Source organism: Sorex fumeus, unplaced genomic scaffold (genome assembly GCF_029834395.1).
Source record: "Sorex fumeus unplaced genomic scaffold, SorFum_2.1 ptg000265l, whole genome shotgun sequence".
NCBI classification, from domain to species: Eukaryota; Metazoa; Chordata; class Mammalia; order Eulipotyphla; family Soricidae; genus Sorex; species Sorex fumeus.
In genome coordinates this window covers 27,485,168-27,502,291 of record NW_026606322.1, presented here as the reverse complement: position 1 = coordinate 27,502,291, position 17,124 = coordinate 27,485,168, and the positions used below count along the sequence as shown (strand labels likewise).

At 51.6% G+C, this 17,124-nt stretch overlaps 1 protein-coding gene across 3 annotated transcripts in view; it reads left to right on the top strand.

The window, feature by feature from the left end:
* The window catches only part of ITSN1 (intersectin 1), a 208,017-nt gene that overhangs the window by 76,522 nt on the left and 114,371 nt on the right, over positions 1 to 17,124 (top strand). For all 3 annotated transcript variants that reach the window (XM_056109218.1, XM_056109217.1, XM_056109219.1), the window contains exons 5-9: positions 139 to 299; positions 5,232 to 5,411; positions 6,777 to 6,873; positions 10,390 to 10,490; positions 16,691 to 16,754. In XM_056109218.1, coding sequence (XP_055965193.1) covers positions 139 to 299; positions 5,232 to 5,411; positions 6,777 to 6,873; positions 10,390 to 10,490; positions 16,691 to 16,754 — 603 coding nt within the window. The remainder of the gene's footprint in view (positions 1 to 138; positions 300 to 5,231; positions 5,412 to 6,776; positions 6,874 to 10,389; positions 10,491 to 16,690; positions 16,755 to 17,124) is intronic.

Here is a 17,124-nt window from a genome sequence, read left to right as displayed (position 1 = left end):
TAGGATTTTCAGGTTTCTCCCTCCAGCTCCAGAAGGGGGTTTAAGCCATGCTCTTGGGCCCAAGAGCGCAGCTGGTTTGCTTGGGGGGGGCTCACAGGCCTCTCACCATCCTGCTGAGTCACTGTGCTTGGCTTGCAGGGCACTTGCCGACATGAATAACGATGGAAGGATGGATCAGGTGGAGTTCTCCATAGCGATGAAGCTCATCAAACTGAAGCTGCAAGGCTATCAGCTCCCCTCCGCACTGCCCCCCGCTATGAAGCAGCAGCCTGTCGCTCTTTCTAGTGCGCCCGCGTTCGGTAAGTCTGGAGAAGTGGGGTCTCAATGTGGTGGTAGCACTGTCTTTAGCACTGTAGCACTGTCCTCCCGTTGTTCATTGATTTGCTCAAGCGGGCACCAGTAATGTCTCCATTGTGAGACTTGTTAAGTTTTTGGCATATCGAATACGCCACGGGGAGCTTGCAAGGCTCTGCCGTGCGGGTGGGATACTCTGAGTAGCTTGCCAGGTTCTCCGAGAGGGACAGAGGAATCTGACCTGAGTCAGCCGCATGCAAGGCAAACGCCCTACCCACTGTGCTACTGTTCCAGCCCATGAATTAATATGATGAATGAAATTAATGAAATAAATTAGTTAATGAATTAGCTAATGCTCCAGCCAGCAATGTGGTGGTAGATTTAAAAAAAAAAAAAAGTAAAGTATCATTCTTCCATCCCATCTCCCCACCCCCAGTGCCTTAGTTTGTCACTCTGTGAAGGTTAGCAGGGCCGGGTCACTCCATCTGAGGAATGAGGGTCCGCTGGCAGGACAGTGGTGCTGGACAGACGAGAGTAGTGGGTTCATCCTGGGGCCTCCTCGGGTTGGAGGAAGAGAAGGGAAGGCAGAGATGTGGAGTTGGCTTGAGCGGAGGCCTTGTAACCTGCTGCCTTTATCTAGCTTATACTGGTGTTTTTTATTCTTTTCGGGGAAAAAATTTCCTGATTTTTTTATGATCTATTTAAGACATTCAGTATGTGTGTGGGGAGTGCTGCCCAGGGATCCAACCCAGGGCCTCACACATGCCAGGCAGGTGCTGTACTGCCAAGCCATATGCCTCGCCCACTTATTGGGTTCGTTCTTTCTTTTCTTTTTTTGTTTTGTTTTGTTTTGTTTTGGGGTCATACCTGGCAATGCTCAGAGATTACTCCTGGCTCTGCACTCAGAAATTACTCCTGGTGGTGCCCGGGGGAGCATATGGGATGCTGGCGATCGAATCCAGGTTGGCCGTATGTAAGGCAAGCGCCCAGCCATCTGTACTATCGCTCTATCGCCCTTGTTGGGGGTCTTTGTCCCCCGCATACATTATGGAAAAAGAGAATCAAGTGATTGTCTTCCTCCTTGGGCAGTGAGAGCTCCTTTGAAATACATAATCTCAGTTACATTTAATGTTATTTATTAAAACTTGATTCCATTAAAGAGTTATCCTTTAGGTAGTTTTATTTATTCATTCATTTATTTATTTTGGTGTTTGGGCCCTGGCGATGCTCAGGAATTACTCCTGGTGATGCTCGGGGGACCATATGGGATGCCGGAACTCTACTCTGAACCATGTGCAAGGCAAAACCCAGAAAGCACTAAAACTAATAATAATTGGGGCTGGAGAGATAGTACTGGGGGTCTGTCTTGCTTGCCACAACCCTGATGGTCTTTCACATGACTGGACCCCAAGGACTGCCAAGTCCCCCGAGCCCCACCAGATGTTTCCCCAAAAAGTGAAAAAAAGAAAAAGATTTATCAGGGCTGGCGAGGTGACCCAAAGGGCTAGTACACGTGCTTACATGCTAGTGGCCTGGGTTCAATCCCCGCCACTGTATGGCTCCATGCTGGGAATTGTGCCTGAGCACCACTGGCAATTCTAGTGCCAGAAAAAAGAAAAATTCATAACGAGTTAACTAATACTACCAGCACTTCTGATTTCCTCTCCATTCTCATTCTAGATTTTACAATTTTTAGGTTAGTTTGAAGATGACCTTCATCAGTTCTAACACCAGATTTGTGGGAAAGTTCTTGAACAATAAAGAACAATAAAGACAAGACTAGAATGGGGATAGTTTTTATTTTTTATTTTTTTCTCATTTCTCATTAGCACTATCCAAACCAATAAAATGAAAGAGACTGAAGAAGGAGACAGGCTGGTGGTCATGCCAGGTGACCAGTTAATGTTGGGGACCCTCTGGGAACTCTGATTTAGTCCATCACGAGCTGAAAGAGAAATGATTTACACCCCCAGAACTGTCTCTCCAGCCCCAAATGGTTTCACTTCTTGCACCATTTTAAGCCCGTGTGCGTCAAGCACTTCTCTGCCGGGACCTTGACAAGGCCCCAGACCAGTTCTGATGGGGTGAGAACAGGTCCCTGTTTGGAGTTGGTGTTGGAGTTGGAGTTTAGAGTGGACTCTGTTTGGACCTGTTTGGAGAACAGGCCCTGTTGGCGGAGTGTGATATTGACCCAGGAGAGGAAGCGAGAACTCAGACAGCTAGGGGTGATACACCCAGGGCTGGGAGAGCGGAAGAATAAGGGACATGGTCCCTCTGTCTTGTGTGTCACAGGGCTTAGTGGGTGCCTGAGAGGCAGTGACTGCGATCTCACATGGCCCTGGGAACCCCTCTTTGGTCCCAAGCCGTGTGTGCCCCATAGAGGGATAGGAGTGTTTGGACCATACCCCGTAGTGCTCAGGGCCAATTGCTGCTCTGTGCTCCGAGGTGGCTCCTGGCAGGGCTGGTCTGTCTCATGTCCACTTGTCTTCTGGCTTCCCTTCCCTTGTTACAGGAGAAAACTGCGTGCAGAAGGTCTGTTTCATTTTTACTTCTTAATTTATAATTTTTTAAAAATTTAAAATTTTTCAGGGGCTGGAGAGATAGTACAGCAGGTAGGGCGTTTGCCTTGCACACGGCCGACCCGCCGGGGTTCGATTCCCACCATCTCATATGGTCCTCTGAGCACCACCAGGAGTAGTTCCTGAGTGCAGAGCCAGGAGTAACCCCTGTGTATCGCCGGGTGTGACCCCCAAAGCAAAAAATAAATAACTTTTAAATTAATTTTTCCCTTATGAATTCTCCTTCATTTAGTCTCAGGTTTGTCTTTTTTTCTTCCTTGTTTCCCTGGCCCGTATTTCCTTTCATGTTTTCTGTGTCTTCTTCCTTTCCACTCTGGGATTCCCACCTCTGGTGCACCTTCAGATTTCGAGCCCCAGAACCAGGGTTCCTGACGGGGCAGCTGGCAGGTGACTCTCTGCCCTGGCCCTGGCCCCCTCCAGGCCGCCCTCTCCTCCCCTCTTAAGTCCTGAGGCCCTGTCCGAAAGGAAATGGTCCTCAAGTTTCTTCAAATGTTGGTGTTGGCTGCTATTTCTGCTTCCATGTTTCAGCTCAACCAGGATAATTTTCTCCTTAAGTTCCAGTTACTTGACAACAAATTAATTAAGTGGTGTGTGTGTGGGGGGGGGGGGGGCGGGGGTGGAGAAGGGGGCAGGTAGTGGCAGGGACAGAATCCAGGGCCTCATCCAGCCTGGTATGTGCTTGGTCGCTGTTTCTAAGTAATCCTACAAATGCTCTGACAGTCCGTTTCCAAGCCTGTGGAAAGTGGGTCTCCTAGAATGTATTTTATTTCCCCATGACAGTAAACCTAAGATGAAATCCAGTCTGTTCTAGACAGTAAACCTAAGATGAAATCCAGTCTGTTCTAGAAACTGAGATAACCTGAGCGCTCAAGAAGTTGAGTGGTGTGCTCAGGCCCGTGGCCTACAGGGTTAATTTTCCCCCAGGCCCGGAGGGAGAGCTTGCCTGGACCCAGAGTTGTTGAAACCCAGCCTTTTCAAAATTGTGAGCATTGTGGCCAGAAGGCGGATTAAGGAGTTAAGAATTTCTTTGGGTGGAGGCTGTGGGAGGCCTGGGTTGCACCCTGCGGTACTCAGGTCTTCACTCGTGGCTCTGTGCTCGGGACCATTTTGTGGTAGCCTGGGAATTGAATTCGGCTCAACCACATTCAAGGCCCTTTAGTCCTGAGCTGTTCTGGCCCAGCCTCGTCTCCAGCCTGCCCTGCCTTTCTTCCTGAGTCTGGAGTCTTGGAAGGGATATGGGAGAATTTCAATAATTCTCCCCCTCACCCCCAGCTGTGTTTATCTGGAAGTGTTGCGACAACACGGCCTCCCTGGAGAAGCTGGCCAGCCCAAGTTGTTGCAGCAGCTGGTTAGACGCCGGGCCGCTTCCGACGGGAACATGAAGGCGTCTGGTCTTGACAGCGATGGAAAGAACTGGAAGGCTCTCATCCTTCCCACTTCTCAAAACTGGCCCAGCCAGAATCCAGACTCCCTTTGAGGACAGCTCTCCACCAGGAGGATAGGGACCGAGAGTGGTTCAGAAAGCGCAGGGCAGGACTGAGGACAATGGTTTGACTGGCTGGATTCCATCCCTATATTCAGGCAACCTGGGTTTGACCCCCAACATCCCACATAGTCCCCCGAGCACCCTCAGTGCAGAACCAGGAGTGACCCCTAGTACCTCTAGGGACCAGGACATCCCCCAGAAACCAAAGGTTTTATTTATTTACTTGTTTGTTTTTTCCTGGGGCCTTCACAGAGCATGCTCTGGCGCAGCGTGCAGGGGAGGCCCGAGCGACACCCGGCAGTGCTCAGGGGACTGTACAGTGTCCCGTGGTGAGAACCCAGTGCTGCCCTGTGCAAGACATGTGCCTTAAGACTGCTCCTTAGAAGAAAGGGGAAAGAGAAGAAGTCTTTTCAGGGTCTGGGACAGCAATGGGACAGCACTGCAGTGGGTAGGGCACTTGCCTTCAGGTGCTGTTTCAATCCCGGTGCCACATAGGGCCCCTGAGCCCCACCAGGACGAGGCCCTGGGCACTGTGACCCTAAACAAACAAAAAGTAATTTCAGAGATAAGGAAGAGGAACCAGGGAGACACGTGCTATTGGAGTAATATGTCTGAAATTAAAAGGAAACCTAAGGGGCCAGAGAGATAGTACAGCTGAAAGGACACTTGCCTGGCCTTTCACGTGGCTGAACTGGGTTTGATCCCCACCCTGCCATATGGTCCCCTGAGCCAGGAGTAACCCCTGAGCACCACCCGGGTATGGTTCAGTTCTATCCCCTTCCACCCTAAAAGGAAATGTGAAAAATAGGGGTTGGAGAGATAGTACAATGGTTAGGGCCATGGGACTGTTGCTGTTTTTTCTTCCTTCCTAGGTATCGGTGGCATTGCCAGCATGCCACCACTCACAGCTGTGGCTCCCGTGCCAATGGGTTCCATCCCGGTCGTGGGAATGTCCCCACCCCTCGTCTCCTCCGTTCCTCCAGCAGCAGTGCCTCCCTTGGCCAATGGGGCGCCCCCTGTGATCCAGCCCCTGACAGCCTTCGCTCACCCTGGTACGTGGCTCGCGGCCAGCTCAGGTTCCGCTTTCTCGCCAACCACTGGGCTTTCACCCCTTATTCCCAAGGGACAAACAAACCACAGTGATGTTTTCACCAAGGCTAGAGAGATGGAGAAGGAATGGTGATGTTTCGGAGCTCGGAGTTCCACAGTGGGGAGGGAAGGAGCCCGAAAACCAAGACCACGCGCAGCCGCAGTGTTTCATGTTTTGTATCTCTGTGTATTTTCTCTTTGTTTCTTCCATTGCGTGCCACAAAATAAACCTACGCCTAAGCAAGAGAATCTTAGGGAGGTGGGGGGGCGGGTTGTATTTATTTTTAGGTGGAGGTGAGTGATTGACAGAGAAAGTGAGTAGACGTATACAGAATGGCTAAATACATTCAAGTTGTAGTTTTTCACGCTGGCGTCATTGAAGGAAGGGATGAAAGAGTTCCTGCTTTCGTTCATGCCATTTTGAGACTTGATTCAGTCTTTCTCCCGGGAGTGATAGAAAGCGGATGCTGGAGCTGGAGCCAACCTGCATCTGACCTGCTGTGAAGGGTTCGGAGAGCGTGGGAAGTCTCGCCAAAAAAACCCCTTTAATTTCTGATGTGAAGATTCAGTAGTGACGACTGCATGGGCTTTAGTAGGGTCCTGCCTCCCGACCCCCCCCCCCCCCAATCCCGTTTCTGTCATTCACTGCAGGACACCAGGATCCGGCCCTGAGCCACAGTCAGAGAATCGCAGGGTCCCCCTTTCCCTCCTCCGATTCCCGAGTTCTGTTTTCCATGTGACCCTGGGGTGGCGGCTGGCACAGTACCAGCCCCCCGCACCCCAGGGGACTTAGGAGTCAGGTGCTCTGGGTCAGGGGACAGGGATGAGGCCATAGTGCGGGCCAAGGCTGAGAGTGTGGCAGGTCCTCGGCTGTTCTCTGCCCACTGAATCGAGATTCAGGACACCAAAGCTGCCCCTCCCTGGCGTCTCCTGTTATCTGGCCCAGACTGCAAGTCTGTGACTTCTTGGCACCTAGATCTGGGACTGCCAAGAGCAGTTAAGAAAATGCCATTTCGACTTCTCAGGCCGTGGAACAGGTCCTGTCTCTTAGGATAAGTGGGGGCAGTGTATGGTCGTCACCGTGACTCCTCGGGAAGGCGATTGCAGTAGGAACAAGCATGTTTAGACGTTTATTTACTTTTCTTGCGGGGGCGGGGGGGGGGGACAGGGGGCAGGAAAGGGCCTGCTAAGTCTCTCTGAGTCTTGGGGAGGTAAGAAGGAGTCATTTCAGCCTCGGTTGGATGACGTGTGTTCACCTTAATGTGTTTAAGTAGGGGCAGATTTCTTTTCTTTGTAGGACTAAAGTTATTCTGCGTTTATTTCCACAGCAGCCACATTGCCAAAGAGTTCTTCCTTTAGTCGATCTGGTCCAGGGACCCAATTGAACACCAAGTTACAGAAGGCACAGTCCTTTGATGTGGCCAGGTAAGTTTGCCGGTCTGGGTCAGGCTATTTGGTTGAAGCTGTTGTCTGATTGGCTTGTAAATTCCAAAGTGACTCAGTGGCGGGCGATCCTTAGGAGCCTTTTGCGTTGTGGAATGTCATTACTTTTCTTCTTCCTGGGGAATGTTGCCAGGCTTTGATTGTATATTGTAGACCTGACAAAAGCTGAGCGCATGACCATTCTGTGAAGTTTTTTTAAGAGGATTACAGGTAGGGACTAGTAGCTTGTATAAACATCAGAAAACATCGTTCCAGGTATTTTGTATTGATCGTTTCTATGTTTATGTATAAAATTATTAACCTGAAGAATATAGCCATAAATTGGCTTGTGTGTGTGCGTGCACGCATGTGTGTAGTGCGGGTCGGGGTGGGGGGGCACACACAGGCATTCCTCTTGGCTCTGTGCTTGGCTCTGTGCTTAGGGATCCTTCCTGGCAGGACTCGGGACCATCTAGAATGCCTGGGATCCAGCCAGGTTGTCCTATGCAAAGCAAGCGTCCTGTCTGCTATACTCGCTCTCCAGCCCTCTGCAAAATTGGCCCTACTCGATCTCAGAGATACTCATTGAATCTTTCAACACAATTCTTTTTATTTAAGAAATGTTGTATTTATTTATTTGGTTTTTTGGCCTCACCGGGCCATGCTCAGGGCTTACTCCTGAATCTACTCAGGAATCACTCCTGGCGGGCTAGGGAAACCATACGGGGTACAGGGGATTGATCCTGGGTCAGCCACATGCAAGGCAAGAGCTTGTCCTGCTATACTATTGCTCTGGCCCCAGTAAAATCCATTTAAAAATTATTTTTATTTTTAATTTTACTGGTGGTTTTCTTAGTGAAATCCAAGTTTAGACCAATTTTCCTGAAATCAGGAATCATCCGGTCAACCAGACAAACTCAGATCACCTTATTGCTTTTGTCCTGGCCAGTATTGCTTTCTTATGATCTTTCATCCTTTACCCCTGATTTTCCCCCCTGCATAGCCCTGCTCCAGGATGAACACTAAATCCTTTTATGAGCCACTCAAACCTTTGGGAATGGAAGACGATTCCCTCTACTCTCCTTTCAGCCCACCTCAGAAATCCTTCCTAAGGGAATCAGGTCATTTCCCCACTTTGAAGTGAAGAGAAGACTATATTGACTATAATCAATCATTCATTCCCTTCAGCCAGAAGAATTTCATGAAAATCTGTAAACAGCGTAGCTCAGTGCCATATGTCTTATGAATGTGAATGTCTCTCAGGCTAACTTCCTCCCTCACTGCACACGAACTCCTGTCACGTTCATCTCCTCCCTCACAGCAGCCTGTTTGCTCAGTTATGGATGAGGGAGAAGCTGGGTGATACTGAGTCACTTGCTTGAGAAAACCTAACTCACCACTGTCAGAGCTTAGAGCTCAGCTCAGACTTAAGGCGGAAAACTGACGTGCTCAGTGTAATCTGGAACCCCTTCTGTGTGTGACGCCCCGCTTTCTCGGGTGCAGGAGAAAGATAAGTAGCTTCTTGACAGCTAGGTAGGAGCAGGGCTGTGCAGTCACGTCAGTAAACTTAAAAGATGAGAGATTGGTTTCCACAGTACTCACTGCACAGTAGAGCTCGGTAAGTGTCTCTTGTTGTTGTTGTTGTTGTTGTTAATTAAGAAGTGGATAGGCAGGAGAAGGTGCCCTGAGGCAGCTCCCTTCCAAGATTTGGCGCCCGCTTCGTGCCACGTGAAGGGCGCCAAGCTGCCCGGGCTGGCAGCTCCTGGAGAGGAGGGCCCGGAGGCGCGGTGTGGGGCGGGTTTCACTTCTGCCAGGGAGACCTCGATCTTTCTCCCTGAAATGAAAGGGAACTGCGGAGGAGAAGCGAGAGTTGCCATCTGCGGGAAAGCCCCGTTTCCCCTGGGGCTCTGTGCCAGCCCTGGCCCTGGGAAACCCTCCCTGTGTGGGCATTTGGGCTTCCCAGCTTGAAGCCATCACACTTAAGAGACTCATCCTTGGGGGCTGGAGCCACAGTGCAGCGTGCGGGGCACTTGCTTTGCCCGAGGTTGACTCGGAGTGACCGCTGAGTCCAGAGCCAGGATTAAGCCCTGAGCCCTGCCGGGTGTGGCTCAGAAACCAACACATCATGCATCCTGGCTTTCTCTGTGCAGACAGTGGGACGAAAGAAATAGTTCAAAATGAATAAATTTGTTGTCGTAAATACATAAGTATTTGTTCAAGATAAATAAATTTGCTCTTGTGTTGGGGTCACACCCCTCAGTGCTTAGGGCTGACTCCTGGCTCTGCACTCCGGGATCATACCTGGCAGGTTCTGGGGGCCCTATGGGGTGCTGGGGATTCACCTGTCTGGCCATGTGTAAGGCAATTGCCTCACCCTCTGTATTCTCTCTCTGACCCCAAATAAAGTTTTTTGGTTTTTTTTTTTTGGTTTTTTTTTTTTTTTGCTTTTGTAGCCCTGCCCAGCGTATTCAGGGCTTTCTCCTAACTCTGTAATCAGGAATTACTCCTGGTGGGTTCGGGGGATCATATGGGGTCTTGGGGGATTAAACCCAGACTGGCGACATGCTAGAACTACTGGCTGTACTATATCTCTGTCCCCCAACCCCCACTTTTAAAAAAATTGGGGCCACACCTGGTGGTGCTCAGGGTTTACACCTAGCTCTGTGCCCAAGGTCACTCTGCCACTCCTGGCTGTGCTTGGGGGACTGTGTGTGGCCTCAGGCTTCAAACCCAGGTAGGCTGCGTGCAAGGTAAACCCTGCGCTATAACTCCAAGCCTTGGCGAATGTTTAAATGTAAAAAGAAAAATTGTTTTTGGGTTACTCTTTGCAGTCTTCAGTGTTTACTCCTGGCTCTGCACTCAGGAGTCACTCCTGGCAGTTCTCAGGGGACCATATGGGTTGCTGAGGAGCGAATCCAGGTTTGCCGTGTGCAAGGCATGTGCCCTCCCCGCTGTCCTGTCGCTCCGGTCCTTAGTCAAGCATTTTAAAGAGTGGATATTTAAAAGGCAGCCCTTTGTTAGTTCTGCTCAGGATGAAAGCAGAAGAGAACCAGCCTCCAAGTTGAGAAAAATCCTGCCCAGGGTTTTTTCACCACCTAGCGTATTCGAGATTCTGAGAACTGAATGAACCCCACTACTTTGGCAGAAATGTTTATAACCCGCACAAAGCAGGAAAGGGGTGATTAGAAAGTAGGAGGGAGGGGGTTCGATTCCCAACATCCCATGTGGTCCTCAGACCACCTGCCAGGAGTAGTTCCTGAGTGCAAGAGCTGGGAGTAACCCCCTGAGCATCCCAGGGTATAACCCAAAAAAGCCAAAAACAAAAAGAAAAGTGGGAGGGGAGTTAAGTGAAAGCTGCCTTTTGGGGAGATCTTAGCAGACTTTTGTTGGCTTATTTTTTATGTAACTCCTGGGATTGCCCCCGAGGGCTTCCAAGAGGTGAGCCTGAGGGCAGGCCCAAGAGGGTCTTTAAAGCTCTCAATGGGCGATTTCTGACTGTTCTCTTGTTGGTTCCCACAGTGGCGCTCCCGGGGCAGAATGGGCCGTCCCTCAGTCATCCAGGCTCAAGTACCGGCAGTTATTCAACAGCCACGACAAGACCATGAGCGGACACCTGACAGGTACTGCCCTTCGGGGAGATGGAAGGGTCCCATTACCTGCCTGTTCTTTCCTCACTCGGGAGGGAGGGTGCTTTTCACCTGTGACAGGCTGACAGGTGCAGCCTGTCCCTGGAATAGTGCCGGTGTGTGGGGAGGGACAGAGAGCAGATCACGGTCCCCGTCACAGCCCCCCAGACAGACGGACCCCAGACAGCTGGACTGTCACTCATTCACCTGAAGGATGAGTGGGGTGTCAGTGCTGAGGAGGGGGTCACAGTACAGAAAGGCCCCAAGTAGGATGTGTAACTTAATGTTCTTACTCCCCTGGCTTTTTTTTTCATGGTCAATGGTGTGTGGGTGTGTGTTGCCGCACGCGTGTGCCTTTTGCATCAGTCAGTGCTTTTGTGTGTGTGTGTTTCCCCAAATTTTAAAACACTCTTATTTTCCCTCCTGTTAACAGTAGAGGGATGGAGAGATGCTACGGCGGGTAAGGGCACTTACTTGCCTTGTGCTCGGCTGACCCGGTTTTGATCCCTGGCACCCCATATGGTCCCCCAAGCCAGGAATCATCCCTGAGGATAGAACCAGGAGCGAGCCTTGAGCACAGCCAGGTGTGTCCCCCCCCCAAAGAACCAAACTAAAAAATAATAATAGTTATTACATAAAGTATTGCAAGGCTCCAAACCCACCATCAAGATCAATGCCCAGTGCCACCCCCACCCCCACCCCAGCCAATGTCCCCAGGCCCCTCCCACCCCAGCCCACCTCCTTACCTCCTTAACAAACTCATTTCAGGAGGCTGCAGGGATTTAGGCCATGCTGCTTTGCTTATGGGCTCCTCGTGACTCTGCTTCTTGTCTCTCTGGCTCTGCGGCTTGTTTCTGTGGCCCAGTAAGTTCGTTATTTTGAAATGGCGACTCTTCTAGTTCGGGTCCCATACTTCCAATAGCGTGACTGTCCATGGTTTGAATAGCCTTAACACCTCACGCTTTCCATCACTGAGGTGTCTGTCACTGTCAGTCAGTCAGTGTCCTGATGCCTCCCATCTGCCTCATCTCTCTCCGGGCCCTTCCCCCTCCCCCCTTTGTGTGTGTGTGTGTGTATGTGTCTGTGTGTGTGTGTCTGTGTGTGTGTGTGTGAGCTCTTGTTTCACTGAGCTAGGAAGCATTTTACACTTGCACCTGATTGTCCTTTTGTCCTTCCTGAATCTGCTGGAGTTGTTCTCAGCCTCGAATGGGGCGTCCTCAGTAGTCTGACGGGCCAGCCAAAGCAGAGGCATTTGCCATGGAGTCATTTTGGGGGAGTTTGGACCACACTCAAGTACATAATAAGGGTCACTCCTGGTTCAGTGCTCAGAGGGTGCTCAGGGGATCATGGGGCTACCAGGGCTTGAACCGAGGACTCCTGAATGCAAAGCACGTGCTCCAGCCTTTGGAGCCCTCTCTCCCACCCCACACGGTGTGTTTTTAAATTCCAGCTTCCCCTCGCTGCCGGCTTTATTTAGGTGTAGTCCCCCCCCCCCCCCCCCCCCCCCGCCATGATGCTCTCACACCGTTGGAGGAGAATCTAGGTCATTCTCACGCTCTGCTTTTCACTATTTACTTTTCCATGTAAGTAGCTCTCAGAGCTGGCGGAGTTCTGGCCCACCCGCCAGCGGCTCCCTAGCGCCGGGAGCCTGGCCCCTCTGAGCAAATGTCTGTCGCTAAGTGCTCTTGGCAGTTAGGCTCCCGGTGACCCTGTCACCTGCCTCTGTGGAAGGCCAGCGAATTCTGGTCCCCTCCTTGAGGGCTGGCAGTAGGCATGGGTAGCTGGTCAGATTTTTTTTTTCTTTTTGGGTCACACCCATTGATGTACAGGGGTTACTCCTGGCTCTGCGCTCAGGAATTACCCCTGGCGGTGCTTAGGGGACCATTTGGGATGCTGGGAATCGAACCCGGGTTGGCCGCGTGCAAGGCAAACCCCCTACCCTCTGTGCTATTGTTCCAGCCCCCGCTGGTCAGAGAATTTCTTTTTTTTTATTTATTTATTTATTTATTGAATCACTGTGGGAAAGGTTACAAAGCTTTCAGGTTTATGTCTCAGTCATGTAAATATCAAACACATTTCCCTTTACCAATACTTATTTTTTACCATGAAGAACCCCAATAAAACCCCACCCCCCCACCCCTCCCCGTCCCTGTGAGGCAGATGAATTCTAGTTAACACTCTATCTGCTTTGATTAGATTCATTGTTTCAATAAAAGATTCACCACTATTATTTAGAGTTTACCCCCCCCCCAAATCAGACATGCTGAAAAAGCATTGTGAAGTAATTTGCTTTCTACGGCTGGGTTCAAGAATTAAATGTTGGTTTTGGATTTCTGCTCTTTTACCTATTGACCCTGGAAGTATTTCTACTGAAAGTCAGATAGTTAAGAAATTGGTTTCTGTGTTCTGGAGTCCTGGCCGTGCTGGAGAGCCGCTCGCGGGGGGGCAACCGGTGGCCTCGGTAGGGCGTGAAGGGCGGAGCGAAACGCCCCCCTTCCCATGAGGTTTTAGTCGCCCCCACACTCCCGGCTCATACCTGCTGTCCACAAGGCTCCCATGTGGCCGCCATCTTTCTTTCCAGAGAGGAGAGGGCGAATGGTCAGAGAATTTCTAAGCTAGGGGTGGACCCCACTGCCACAGGAGGGCTAGTCAGTCGGGAGAGACGGTGGGGAGGAAGAGTCTCGGGGTTGGAAGGTGCCCCCCATGGCCTCGCAGTGACAGTCATGTCTCCGTGGTCACAGGAAGGGGTTTGTATAGAGAAAGAGAACAGGGAAGCCCATTTCAGTTGATATATTTTGGGGGTGGGGCCGCGGCACACCCAACGATGCTCCGTCTTCACTCCTGACTCTGTGCTCAGGGATCATTCCTGGTGTTGGGGCCCCGGGACCCTGCAGGGTGCCAGAGATCGAATGTGGGTCAGCTGTGTGTGTGCAAGGCAACTCCCTCCCTGCTGTACTATAGCTCCAGCCCCTGAAGCCCATTTTTCAGATGGGTAGGCTAGGACTCGTGGGTGACAGGGGATTCAATAAATTCACCAGGGCCAGTCCCCCAAGGCCCACTTGCATGGAACTGTTGGTAAAGATTTCAGATAAGGGTTCTGCACTTAGCCTTCAGGATAAGATAGCAAGGGGGGCGGGGTGGGGGGGGGCACCTTGCACTGCCAGGAGGAATTCCTGAGTGCTGAGCACAGAGTAACCCCTGACCACCGCTGGGTGTGGCCCCCAAAGAAAAGATAAGGGGGGGCATTCTCAGCATTCCCGGCTCTCCTTGACCTACTGCTTTCTTGGCTTCTGATACTGACGGATGCCTCGTTTCCGAGGCTGGTTTCAGTCGGAGCTCCTGGGAGCTGCCGTTCATGGGGAGAGGGGAGACTGGTCTGCCCACGCCCTGTGCCCCACTTGGTTTTCTTTTTTATTTGTTTATTTTTGCTTTTGGGTCACACCCGCCGATGCACAGGGGTTACTCCTGTCTCTGCACTCAGGAATTAGCGGTGCTCGGGGGACCATATGGGATGCTGGGAATCGAACCCGGGTCGGCCGTGTGCAAAGCAAACACCCTACCCACTGTACTGTTGCTCCAGCCCTGACCCCGCTTGGTTTTAGCCAGTGCCTCTGGTTAAGTGGGCGCCCTTGTGCCCCCCCCTCCCCAGACAGACAGTCCACACAGTGGCTGCCTTCTCGCTCTCTTGTTGGGGTAGAGCACTCATCCCCGCTTCCCTACCCAGACCAGGGGCCCCTAGTCAAGTGTTTGCGGCTTGAGGATTGTCAGTCCCCACCGTGTTTCCTCACGAGCTCGCGCTGCAGACCCAGCCTCCTGCCCCGAATGCAGCATCCATGCCCCGGCTCTCTCTCGGCTCCCAGCATCCAAGACGCGCCCTTGACTTCTGCTCCCATGTTGGCTTGGTTTGCTCTCAACTCCTTGAATATTTCGCGGCCTTGTCTGAAGACCTGGCAAGGCAGGCATGGCCTCGCAGAAGACCCCTCTGCACACACTGTGTCAGACCAGACGCGTTTTGGAGTGCAGCTGTGCTCAGTGGCGCCTCCCTAGCGAGGCTGGGGTCTGTATTTCCAGGCCGGTAGGGCCCTCTGGGGCCAAGGTGGTGAATCACTTCCACATTGGTGAATCACTTCCCTTCTTGAAGACACTTCGAGGGAGTGAAAGTCACATGTCCTGCCCAGATGGTTTTTTGCATCTATTGTGACACTTTTTACTGGAAGTCAGCAAAATAGTCTCCTCTCCTCTCCTCTCCTCTCCTCTCCTCTCCTCTCCTCTCCTCTCCTCTCCTCTCCTCTCCTCCCCTCCCCTCCCCTCCCCTCCCCTCCCCTCCCCTCCCCTCCCCTCCCCTCCCCTTCCCTCCCCTCCCCTCCCCTCCCCACAAAAAACCTAAGATTGTACTTAAGATGGTCTGTGGTGCTGGGGACCAAACCCAGGGCCTCGCCTGTGCACAGCAAATGCCCCTCCTTCCTGTGGTTCTGAAGGAGAGTGGTCTAAGATAAAAGCTTCTCTACACTTGCCTGCATTTGCTTGAGCCATGGGAGAGCACAGTGATCGGAGAACTCTCCTTATTGCCGTACTCGCTGGCCCCCATGGAACCAACCGTGCTCTCAGCCCCAGGGACATTGTTGTTGATTTGTAGATGCTCCCCACACATCTGCACACATGCATAGACACCCAGCCAAAAGGCATGTGTGGGCCCGAGAGGTCGTATAGGGTGAGGCATGTGCCTTGCCTGCTGCTGGCCCGGTCCCATCCCTGACGCTGCCTGGGGTCCCCTAAGCACTGCCAGGAGTCATCCCTGAGCACAGAGCCAGGAGTCATCTCTGAATACCTCAGGGGTGGCCCCTTCCCACTCCCCCAAACATTCCCTCAAAGGGAATGTGTGCCTGTGTTCACCCACAGTTAGGATGATGAATAACATTCTGGACCAAACCAGGACTGGAGGCCAGCCTTGGCATTGCCTCTCTGGCGTAGCCTGGGCCAGAACCCAGAACAGATCTTTAATCTTTAGAGATCCGGTGGGGCAAAACACCTCTCTCTCTCTCTCTCTCTCTCTCTCTCTCTCTCTCTCTCTCTCTCTCTCTCTCTCTCTCTCTCACACACACACACACACACACACACACACACACACACGCCTTTTGGACAATAAGTACAAAAAAGCCAGGCCATCTCTCCCCTCCCCCCCACCCAGGCATAATCTCTTTCCATTCCTCGTCCCACCCCACCAGGCCACACCCCAGAGGCAGTGCTGGAAATGACACTCATTAGTCTTCCTCCCTGACACGTGTTTGTTTAAACACCCGCCGGCTCCTGTTCCTTAGATCTTTTCTGCTCTCCGAAACTGCTTTCATGCCAGAAACAGAGATATTCCTGAGGATGTAAAACAGAGAGTGATTTGGAAAGGGGAGTCCACGTTCCGGGAATTCTTGGTGCTAACATAGGAAACCCATTTTAACCCTCCCTGTGATGTTAACCCCTGGGGAACCTTGAGCACGTTGTTTTCGTGCTGGTTTTGGGGGCCCACCCGGCTATGCTCAGGCCTCACTCCTGGAGGTGCTTGATGCTTGTATTCGAACCAGGGCTGGCCACATGCAAGGCCAGCACCTTGACCCCTTGACCACCCTCTGGCCCACCCTGTCATTTCAGTCCCATGGAATGCAGCGGTTGGATGCCATTGGGTGGTCTCTGCTCCCTCTGAACTGCCCTGAATTTGCCTTGCGGGCAGGCAGGGACAAAGGCAGAATAATTACTGCTTTGGGCATAAAAGCTCCCCAGCAAGGGTCATCTCCACCAAAGAAGGGCAGATATTTTTTTTTCTCTCTTCCAGTTTTGTTTTGGGGCCATATGGGGCGTTGCTCAGGGCTTACTCCTAGCTCTGCACTCAGGGACTTGGGGGGCCCTCTGGGATGCTGGGGATTGAACCTGGGTCTGCTGCATGCAAAGGAAGTGCCCTTCCACTGTGCTATAGCTCTGGTGCCCCGAAGGGCAGATTTGAAAGCAAAAGCGTGTCCTCATTCTGCTTTCACTTTTTTTACCCAGTGCTTCCTGCTACTTACCTTTTCCTTGGGGTTGTGTTTCCCGGCGTGAGAGAAAAGTTCATGGCATCAGAGAAAGAGGGATGGTGCCAGGACTGTTTCCAAGACACGGAGGGTTTGTTTCTTCATCTCTACATTTTCCCCCTCCTGGTTTTTGTTTAGGCCCCCAAGCAAGAACTATCCTTATGCAATCAAGTCTGCCGCAGGCCCAGCTGGCTTCAATATGGTAAGGCGGGTTTGTGGCAAGTGGGAACTTTCTCTCTGCTGTTGGTGTGGCCTCGAGAGTCTTGGTGATTGTTTGTTAACGAATTGGATGTTGATGGGACTGTTTGGAGTAGGATCATTTGTCCCTGATGTGAATGCATGGCAAATGCTTCCTTGGCCACCAGTTGTGATTGCCTCTCATCCCATCCCCCACCCTTTCTGCATCTGGGAAAGTACAGAAGCTCGCAGATGTGAATGTGATGATGCCGGGAACATTCTTAACACAGTTTCTGTGGTTCTTCCTGTCCAGTCCTGCTTTTTCTCTCCTCCTTCCCAGTTCAGGTCTCACACATGGTATGATTCGCATCTGCAAATATTTCAGTTCTTATCTC